The sequence below is a fragment of the Onychostruthus taczanowskii genome, unplaced genomic scaffold, assembly GCF_017590055.1.
Source record: "Onychostruthus taczanowskii isolate IOZ18803 unplaced genomic scaffold, ASM1759005v1 scaffold34, whole genome shotgun sequence".
Classification (NCBI taxonomy): Eukaryota; Metazoa; Chordata; class Aves; order Passeriformes; family Passeridae; genus Onychostruthus; species Onychostruthus taczanowskii.
Window position 1 is genome coordinate 1,774,215 of NW_024500794.1, and position 10,615 is coordinate 1,784,829.

Consider the following 10,615-nt stretch of genomic DNA (forward strand, 5'->3'; position numbering starts at 1 on the left):
TGTTTCTTATGGCAGGATATCCAGAAACAACTCCCTAAAATTATCAGAGTAAATAGGTTCAGGAAAGCATGAGGCATCCCATTCAAAATTTAATAAATGGACTATACCCACACCTCTCACAGAGTCTAGGATGGAAATTACACTTTGGACATTTTTTTGAACATGCTATAAAAAGTTTTACCAATAGTCATTCAGAAAAATATAAACAGGAAAGCAGCATAAAGCTTTCCCCAGAAGAGGCTAATTAGGAGATACAATGGAAATATTGGGCAGAAGTCCTTGATGAGAAGGGAGAAGGAAACAAATATTCCATATCTCTGTGTAATGATCTAGTGCTTAATCATAGGAAATGAGAATCAGATAAACAGGAAAAAGAGGAAGGAGCTGGCAGTGAAAGTAAGGAGGGGAAAGACCAGATCACTCAGAGCAACTACTCTGGGAGGCTCTGATTGACATCATTAACAATAGGGGCAGGAAAACAAGTGTAAAGAGGACTTCATTTCAAGTAAATCTTGGGTCAAATGAGAATAATTAGCTGTCCATCAACTCTTGTGGAAAAAGGAAAACATTGGCTTAATTTTAATGACATTTTAATTGCTTCATTTATGTCACTATGCTCCTTTATTGCCCTCCAGTGTATATAAATTAACACATTGGATTTTTCATCCATAATTTTGATCAAAAGCACAAAGTTACAAAGCAATCTCTGAATAATCCGAGATGGGAGAGGGTCTCTCAGTCAAGTTCTTGCAGTGCTTTGCAGACCAATGTGCTTAATTGGAGATATTCACAGAACTCCAGTTGACATGTCCATTGAGTTGCCTGCCACAGTTTAGGATGTAGTGGCACAGGGACTTCCTCCCCTGGCTGACAGTACCCAAGAAAGCAATATTATGGGGAAAGTAACCAAAGTGAATCATGAGTTTGTGCTAATGCAGCTCCTGTTTTGTGGGTCACTGGGTTAGTTTTTTGGGATTTTTTTAATGCATTTCTCTTTTCCTTTCTTTCCCCAAGTCTCACAGGACTCCCTTGATGATTCTCTCCAGCCCATTTCATTACAACTTCCTCTAATCATCCCGAGAGTGCTCCTGCTTTGTACTGGTAACTCATAAATGCATTACTCAGCAGCAATCTGTGCTCCAACCTGATCAGTGGCAGGGCAGGTGATCAGCTGGGCTGGATCCTCAGATTTCCTCTGCCACTGCCAGTCATGGCTTATTCCACCATCTCTCTGCAGTGAAGGACAATGCTGTTCTGACCTTTTCTGCACAAAGGTGACATTATGACTCTTCCCCTGCTTTCTTCCCACACCCACGTTTACAGGGCCATTTACTATTCTTTCCTCCAGCATGATTAAAAGAACCAGTCTTTCTTTGTGACAATATTGAATATTGTTATAAAGTAATCTTGTCTCACAATTACTGTAGCTTTTATCCTCTGTAACCTCTGCAACCACTGCCCTTGCTAGTAGTCAACTGAAGAAGGCTGTTGGAACATCTTTCTTCTTTTGATTGGGTTTGAGATTGAAAACACTTCATCATGGCCTAAAACTTTGATCTTGTATTACAACATAAAAGTGACAAATGTTTTGAGTGTATCAGAAGATGATTTCTGTGTTAAGCTGTTGGGCATCAGAGAGGCATTAACATCTGTTACAGAGGAAATACTTGTGTTATATACAGATATTAAGTATTTATGTACTGCTCTGTAAATGGACTCTCTGGTTCTAAAAACAAAAACCTGACTGGAGATCTTCCCGGCTGTTGATTTTTGATTTGGGGGAATTGAAACTCCAGAAGTCTCAAATGCTCTTCGCGTTACATTGTATTCAAAACTGCCAGCAGCATGGGACAGGTAAGATACTCAATGTCCTGGGCAAGCTAATGGAGAGGCTGGTAAAAAGTTCAAAAAAAATTTAAGGGCTGAATGTGGTACTGTAGAGGACACTTTATAGAAGAGAGCTTTTTCAAAACAAGGAAAGCTGGTTTCAGTCTTTGAAGAGTTTACACATCAGACTGATAAAGACAACGGTGTAGATGCCATCAAAGTCCAAGGGGCGTCATGCAGGGCTTCACTGACGTTGGGCTTTCCAAGGCTGCCTTTTGCAGTATTCCTAATTCCCAGGTGCAGTGAATGAGGACAGCCAGCAGCCCGTCCCGGCGGGCAGTCGCAGGGGAGCCCGGCCGCCTTGCACCGTCTCGGTTAAAGTTTCACCGCTCTCGCTCAGCTCTGGGGCGAGTTCTCCAGTGATCCGAAGGAAAAACTACCAAGGTCTGAAGGCATCCAGCAGACCGACGAAGAGGCTGCAGAGGCCAGTCAGGCGGTAAACCTGGAGGTTTGGAACTGGAAGAAGTGGAAACATGATCTGCCGGAGGTGGGTGGGAAGGGGCCGTTTCCCACACAACCGGCGGAGACACCCCCGCAGGTGCCGGAGGAGGGGAACGCCTCGGTGAGGGGGACGAGGACAAAGGGGGCTGCGCGATCCTCTCCGGCCGCCTTTGCCGGAGGAGGAGCGGCGGGGTAGGGAGCAGCAGGTCCCCGGGCAGCCCCCGCCCCTCACAGCGCGGCCCCCGCGCTCCTCACGGGGCGGGCGGCGCCGGGGCGGGGAAGGACCCCGTGGTGTGGGGCGGCGCGAGGCGTTCCCCGCGGGAATGCTCGGCCGAGCGTCCGTGAGGGTCCGCGGGAACTGCCGGCATGTCGGGACCGCGCTGCCCGCAGTGCGCCCAGCCCTGCGTGTCGCCGCGGCTGCTGCCCTGCCTGCACTCGCTGTGCGAGCCCTGCCTGCGGCGCCTCGGGCCTCCGGAGGGGCCGCCGGACGCCGCCCGCCCCGTCCTGTGCCCGGTGTGCGACGCCGAGCTGTCGCTGCCGGCCGGCGGCGTGGGGCAGCTCCCTCCCGACTGCCTGGCCCGGAGCCGCGGCCGGGCCGCAGCCGGGTGCGACCTCTGCGCCGACGGGGCGGCGGCCGGGCGGTGCCTGACCTGCGGCCTCCGCCTCTGCCGCTTCTGCTGCCGGGCGCACAGGTGAGGGGCGGCTGGGGGCGGCGGGAGGGCGCAGCGGGCAGGGACCCAGGCAGGGCGAGCCAGGGCAAGAATTGGCGTGTCTCCCGGTTTTTACCCACCGCTCACCAGCCCTGCCCAGAGGATGTCCGCAGGGATGCTGTGTACTCGGGTGGGGACAAGCAGGCTGCTAGTATAGAATCATAGAATATCTGGAGTTGGAAGCGGACCCACAAGGATCGTGGAGTCCAAGTACTCGCCCAAGACAGCCTCAGGAATCTCATGAGTGTTGTCCAAACTCTTCCTGAACTTCCTGGGAATAGGTCCATCAGCCATGTTATTGGCCACTGAGTCCAAAATCAAGCCACCCTTTGCCTGTAGTGGTGTTTACATGCTGGTTAGCATCTTAGTTTAGTGTCACTGGGAAACAGGCATGGCTATGGGCAGGTACTAGCAGGACAAGAGCCTCACATGCTGTACTGTCCCACTTTGGAAAAGACACATCTCCCAAAGGAAAAGGGGAGCCTTAAGTTGCTGCTCTGCCTCTCTCCACCTGCAGGACCATTTACTGTGTGTATGTGTACAGGCGCCCTTAGGCAAACTGAAAGTCCTGTGGAAGTCCTGCCTAGTGTAGTTGCTACCTGCTGATGATCAAGCCATGTGCTTGCCTGATACATGTTGTGGAATTATTGCAGAAACAAGAAGTAACTGCAGCAGAGTTAAGAGTCAAAGAGGAGAGGGGTGCAGTGGCCTGTAAGCCAGGCAGAGGACAGACAGCACGACAGAAGAAAAGTGATGTAAAGCCTAAATGGCCTTCTGAAGCAAGGAGGTGACAGGCAGGGTCAAGAAACACCCAGCAGCACAAGCCAGGGAAGCCTCAGCCTGGGTTAAGCAACTCAGCCTATTCCCTCCATGTTTGCTGCTCCTTTCTGCTTGATTAGCAAATTCTTTCCCCAGAAGGAACTGAGACATATTCCTCCCTGCCCTGCCCCCCTGCACACACTGGTGCCTGTGGGGAAAATGGTTTAGGCTCTTAGTTACCTTTCCACTCCGGGTGTAATTTTCAGCATACCATTCTGATTAGCTAATGCCTCGTGCCCCATGGAGCTGCTGAAGAGTGATAAGAGACCTTGAATAGCAGCCTGCTGCTCTGCCAGGGATAACTGCAGAAGGAAGAAAGCAGCAGAAAATTTGTCCCTGTGACCCTCTTCCTGTAGTATTTACTGCTATCATTTTTTCACCCCACTGACATCTACAGACTCTCACTTGTTTTAGTTGATGTCAGAGCAGAACAAGGTCTAAGGATAACCATTTTGAAAGGATTTCCTGGTGTGTAGGGAAGGTTTCTATGGTTCTGAGTGCCAAGGCTGTGCTCCTTGGAACAAGTGAGAGAGTTCTTAGTCTGAAGTCACGCAACACTGGAAGGCTTTGAAAATGTGGTGGATCTGAAGGAGTTTACTGGGAAGCAAAAGGAGAAGCATAAGAGCCTATGATGAGATTGCTTTGTGTTACCAGAGCAACTCTGCAGAGCTTGGTCCTTGGAGTATGTCTTTGGTTATGGCTTGGAGCTCCCATTGCAACTGCCACAAGTGATTAGTGCAGGAGAGAAGTAAAGGAGAGGGGGGGGTTTACATCTGTCTAAATAACTAACTCCCACTGTCCAAAATAGCAGAGAATGGAAATATTCTAGTGCTGCCCTGTAACATGGTAGATGTGTAGGTTATAACAGGTTCTTTGTCTCCCATCCTTGGTCTCTTCTGAGCGGGACCTAACCTGGCAACCAGAAGGAAGCCGAGTTTGACTTTTGGAATATTAAATGTTTTACTGTTTGACTGTCTTCTGGCAGTGGCCTGAACTAGGTTTTCCTCTAAGGGATATTAGAGCTCACTTGCCCTGTGTGTGAAATCCATGCTGACCATGCAGTCAGGGAGGCTCTGGGAGCAGCCCCTAATGAGCTCCTCCTTTGTGTGGAGCCTAGTTCTTGGGAGGGCACAAGTCCTTTTGGGGAATTTCAGTGGAGACAGGAAGGAGCAGTGCACACTACGACTTGCAGCCCGTTGCAAATTGGCATTTGCAAAGGGTTTCAATTTTTGTGTTTTGTATCCAACATGCATAAAGTGATTGGTGTTTGCTCCTGCCTAGGAGACAGAAGAAAACGGCCTCCCATGCTGTGACAGAGCTGGAGAACACCAAGGATTTCAACCAGGCCGGGAAGCCTCTCCTGTGCCCCTCCCATCCCACAGAGGAGCTGCAGCTGTTCTGCGAGCAGTGCGACCAGCCCGTGTGCCGGGACTGCGTTCTGGGCAGACACCGTCAGCACGCCTGTGACTTCAGCAGCAATGTCATCCACAGGCACGGGGACGCCCTGCGGGAGCTGCTGAAGAGCAGCCAGCAGCACATGGACACCCTGGAGGATGTGCTGAGCCAGGTGGATGAGATGGGCAGCGCTGTCCGCAGTCGCGCAGAGGCTGTGGCCGCAGAGATCTGCCTGTTTGCCAGGGGCTACGTGAAAGCGATTGAAGAGCACCGGGACCGGCTGCTGAAGCAGCTGGAGGACTTGAAGGTGCAGAAGGAAAACCTGCTGCACTTGCAGAAGGCCCAGCTGCAGCAGCTGCTGCTGGACATGAGGACAGGCGTGGAGTTCACAGAGCACTTGCTGATGAATGGCTCAGATGTGGAGATCCTCATCTCCAAAGGGGTGGTGTCCAGCCGTCTGACAAAGCTCAACGGCATTGCTTACAGCACCCAGCCCAGTGTGGATGACAGGATCCAGTTCTCCCCCCACGAGAGGGCAGGGCAGTGTTGCGGCTATGAAGTTTTTGGGGCCATTCTCAATAAAGTGGTTGATCCAGCCCGATGTACCCTGCTTGGGGAAGGTAATGGGGTGCTGTACAGCAGCTGAATGGGAGTGCACCAATCCCTGAAGTCACCCCTCTGCTCTCTGTACCCACATGGTGTGCAGGTTCTGGCACTGTTGGCTCCCTGCTGTCCAGGCATTGACCAGGGCAGAGGTAGAGTCCCAGCAGAGTTTGCATTGCCTGCCTATGGGAGCTGTGCTGGGCTGGGAACCAGGCAGCTTTTCTCATCCAGATGTGCAGAGCATATGGCACTGCTCTCCACAACATCACCAGCCTCAGCATGAGGCTGAGGGTCAAGGAGGGCTCACTCAGGGAATGGGAATGACACTTGCAATAGCAGGACATGATGATTAGTTGGTGGTCCAAGCCATTCTGCAGCATGAGCCCAGACAGATACCCTTTGTGGCTGATTAAGTTTTTCCCATTACAGCTTCTGCTGAGATTGCTTAGGAATACCTGTCTGATGGTTTATAGATATTTGCTCACTAAGGACTTGGAGCTGAGCCAGCAAACAGATAATGTTCAGACCATCTCACATAGCACAGCCAGCTCTGGTCAGTAATGGCCTGTGCAGGGCAAATGAGACAGACCCAGAGCTTGTTCAATCCCTTCTGTGCCAAACTGTGGGTGTTGAGTTCTCTGGGGCACGGTGGGGTGCTGTTTCTTCTTCCTCTGTGTTGCATGGTGCATCTTGAGACCTGGGAAAGTGTCAGCTGGGCTTAGAGTGACAGGCAAAAAGACCCCCGTGGTCTGTACAGATCTCTGGGCTAAACCTGCCAGACATCTCTCAGAACCTGTCTTCCACTCTTTCCTGGTACCCAGTCCTATGTTGACTATTCCCTGTGAGTGAAGGAGCTGTAAACCCTGGAAGCAAAGTCCTGGCTGTGCTCTGATGGGGCTGCAACTCTGCTAAATAGGTGGGAGGTGGCAGTCATGGCTTGACTGGAATCCTTTGTAGTTCTGTTTCTTTCTGGTTTGGTGTTTGTTTTTTCCCCAGATCTCCACAGTGCCCGTCAGAACCAGCTGAGTGGCTTTACCCTGCTGTGCAAGGACACTACAGGGGAGCGCATGGGGCGGGGAGGAGAGGCTGTGCGGGTCACCATCACCCACAAGGACAAGAGGGACTGGTGGGTACCTCACCCAGGAAATCCCTGGCTTAGTCTTTCTGCCTCCCTTATCCTGGCTCCCCGCTTGCTTAAGCGGGTGGGAGGGTGTGCTTCAGCATGTGGGTCAGAATCTGTAGAGGAAAAGGCATTACTCTTTCTCCCACACTGCTTCCTAGTGGTTGTGTTTGGCTGGACAGTGATTGCTGAGATTTGTATTAAGTCTTTGAGTGATTTGAGCTTCTTAAAGGATTCAACTCCTTGTGTGTGTTGCTAGGCAGAGGGAGCTGTTGTTCCTTCTCACTCCTCCCAGCAGACACCTGGGGCTCCTGCTTTTGTTAACACCTAATCCGTAAGTCATTGGAACCCCTGTATGACAGTCACAAGTCAGACAGCACCATGAGCCTCTGACAGCTGATGGAAGTGCCTTCTTCATGTTCTGGAGGAAGAATCTGTGTTGTGCTTTCATCCTTTTTCCTGTAGTTGCAAGCATTGGGTACTGTAACATGTTTGAAGGTTTTCTAGCAAAACCAGGAAAGGCTGCACTTGAGCTCCTCAGTGTTTCCACAAGGAAAATGACCAACCAGAAAAAAAATTATAACTGTTTCCAAACCACATTTGTCACTAAGGAGTAGCCAGGCACAAAAGCAAACCCAGTTGGGGGTTAGTTCTTAAGAAAAACATCTGTTGTTTTATAGTAGCTGGAACCAGATGCCGGCAATAATTTATTCCAGGAACACTCATGATGGGATGACCTGACTGAAAAAAGGGACAAAATGCTAAAACCCTTTGCTATGTTGACAAAACATACAGAAGCAGTGCTGGCTGCACAGATGCATATCAACAGAGCATCATTGTCCAAGAGTATTGTTCCAATGTACCTTCTTTCCGTAAGTGTACCTATAATGTAGGAAGGTGCATGCCTGAGGGGTTTCTGGATTTCTCTTGGTGGGGTAGAGATTGCTGTAGCCACATTAACTCAGTTTCTTGCTCTTGGCTGTATGCAGTTGCTACATGGGTTGCTGAAAGCTGTCTGGCTTTGCTTTGAGGCACAGCAGCTGCAGAAGAGCATGAAGTATCACCACACAGTTCATGGCAGGAAATTATGTAGGCAGCTGTATTGGTGTGAAGTGTTGGGGGTGGGGAATACGGATTATAACCTGTCATGTCATGGGGCCTGGGAGACTAATTAGTAGGGATTAGCAAGAACACCTTCCTCTATGCAGGGCTGCCTGATAAGTGTCTGTGAAAAGCTTTTTATCTTCCTGTGGAGCAGGCAATTTATCCTCCAGTAACCAGCTGAGGCTTTTTCTATAGCACTCTGTTCACCAGAATTCCCTGTGAAACACAAGGAGCTTCACTAGGAAAAGGGAGAGTTTACCAGCAGGGACCTAGAACTCCTCAGCATTGAAGGGAAGAGTTGGGGTCAGTGCAGTTGGGAGAGGGGTTAAAGTGATTCAAACCTACCCTATTATATCCTGTCTTCTTAATAGGTTTTTCTGTAGGCAACTGCTTGATGAAGCTGTGAATTTACCCCCTTTTTGTGGGCTCTTATCTGATGGGATAATCTGAGTTGTAAGTGTGCTGTGTGTCATCTTCTGCCTTTTTGCTGTGCAGGTTGCTACAAATCCTTGCAGTGCAACTGGCTTTGTGTGACTTCCTTTGTATGGTAATTGCAGCTCCCAGTAGCAGGGGTGTGTGAAAGCCACTCTAGGCCAAACTCTGGTTTACATTTAAAGCAATTTTCTGCCAGTCACTGACCTCTTGGGTTTCTGTCCACTGTTCACAGTGCAGTCAAGCCAACAGTGTGTGATAATGGTGATGGGACCTACTGTATTTCCTACAGCCCTGAGGAGCCAGGCTTGTATGCTGTCTGCGTCTGTGTGAAAGGGCAACATGTGCAGGTAGCATTTCTTGTTTCTCTTGCACTGCTTCTTCTTTCCCTACTTTTCTTTTCTTAGCTATTTGTTTCAAATCTGTCTAAGGATTACTTCTACCACGTAGCAGTTTAAGGCTGTGCTTAGTGATCTGTGACTGACAGAGTCACCCAGATGGTGTCTGAGAATGCAGACATATCTGACAGCATCCTCTCTGTTTGCAGCAGCCTCTCTGTTTGCTTGTCCTCTGCAGGGCTCTCCCTTCACTCTGATGGTGAAGCACAAGTTCCGTGAGCACCAGGGGGTGTTTCACTGCTGCACGTTCTGCTCCAGCGGAGGCCAGAAAGCCGCTCGCTGTGCCTGTGGTGGGACCATGCCAGGTGGGTGCTCAGCTCTCCCCACGCTGCTGGGATCAGGAGGATTTGTTGCACCAGGTCCTCCCTAGTGGATAGAGGTGTGAGGAGATATTCTCACCCAACTCCCACCTTGGACATGCACCAGGAATGTGGTGAACTCTGTGTACCCACATTCTGATGGGGTGACTGCAGCAGGGAGAAGTGCAGCAGGACACACGAAGGGGCTTTACAGCACATCCCATAGACAGAGACCTGAGCCAGCTGTGCAAGAGGTGCGGCAGGGCACCTCAGCCTTTCAGCCCTTCTGAGTGAGGCTGAGCAGCACTGCACCTGCAGTGTTCCTGTTCCAGTGCTGACATGTTGGGAGCTTGTGGGCTGTGTCACACAACTCTGGAGAGGCCTCCTTTTGTCCATGTTTGGGACAAAAGTTCAATTCCCTTGTTTAATCCCAACCATCTTCCCTGTGCTTCACCTGCATGTGTCATCATGTGTTTTGTGTGTTTTCAGGATAGAATTGACTTCTTCCTTTTTCTGTGCTTGATCTGTATCTTTGGCCATAGACACAAGCAGCTGGCATGGAGTTCTGGATGCCCATGTATTGCTTTGTTCAATAGGCAAGGGGACAAAAAGCATCAGCTTTCCCCAGCTGTTGAGTTGAGTTGTTCTTTCTTTATGGAGTCCTGCCAATTTTGGCTTTGAATATACTGTGTTCTAATCAGCACACTTTAGAGAAGTCCTGGGGCCAAAGCCTATAACACACTGGGATTTTCTGGCCCACTTTGGGTTGAGCTGCTAGTGCCTCTTCTCTTGCAGGTGGGTACCAAGGCTGTGGCCACGGACACAAAGGTCACCCTGGCTGCCACCACTGGTCATGCTGTGGACAAGTGAAGGAGAGCTCAGAGTGTTTGTGGGGACCACCCAGCGACACCTCACAGAGGAGTTTGCTCAGGACAGTGGCACTCTGAGCAGCCAGGTGAGCTCCTGGGAGTCCAGAGCACTGCTGCTGGCTGCTCCAGGAGCACAAATGATCCATGAGGATTCATATGATCGATCCCTGCACAGCCTTGCTGCCAGCAAACAGCTGGGTGTAAGTTAAAAGAGGGGGGATGAGGGAAAATAAAAACTGTGCCTTATGTTCCACCAAGGGGTGTGTATGCAGTTATTTTGTGCTCAAACAGGAGCAAATTCTGGGAATTGTACTGCTGCCTACACTTCTGAGGACTTGTGGCCTGTGAGGACATGCTCTAAGGGGAAACTCATTCTGAGCAGTAACCTCACAGGAGGGTCAAGATGTGTCCTGTTCTGCAGGGTCAGCAGCCTCTGCTGTCCTTCTTGATGAGCTTAAAGCTGCTCATTGGGGCCCATTCCAAAGGGTTTGTCATCATGCCTTGGAAAGGCTTGGCAACCTGAATATGGCTTCTGCCT

At 50.2% G+C, this 10,615-nt stretch overlaps 1 protein-coding gene across 2 annotated transcripts; it reads left to right on the forward strand.

The window, feature by feature from the left end:
- The first annotated feature begins 2,535 nt into the window (after window positions 1–2,535).
- On the forward strand, window positions 2,536–10,318 carry TRIM45 (tripartite motif containing 45). 2 transcript variants are annotated; one of them, XM_041411108.1, is made up of 7 exons: window positions 2,536–3,020; window positions 5,139–5,872; window positions 6,852–6,981; window positions 8,747–8,861; window positions 9,088–9,214; window positions 9,751–9,843; window positions 10,004–10,318. In XM_041411108.1, exons 1-7 carry the CDS (start codon window positions 2,695–2,697, stop codon window positions 10,153–10,155), a joined length of 1,677 nt encoding a protein of 558 aa, XP_041267042.1. In that variant the 5' UTR covers window positions 2,536–2,694; the 3' UTR covers window positions 10,156–10,318. The 2 variants fall into 2 exon arrangements, with proteins under 2 accessions (XP_041267042.1, XP_041267043.1); XM_041411109.1 differs by lacking the exon at window positions 9,751–9,843.
- The last annotated feature ends 297 nt before the right edge of the window (window positions 10,319–10,615 follow it).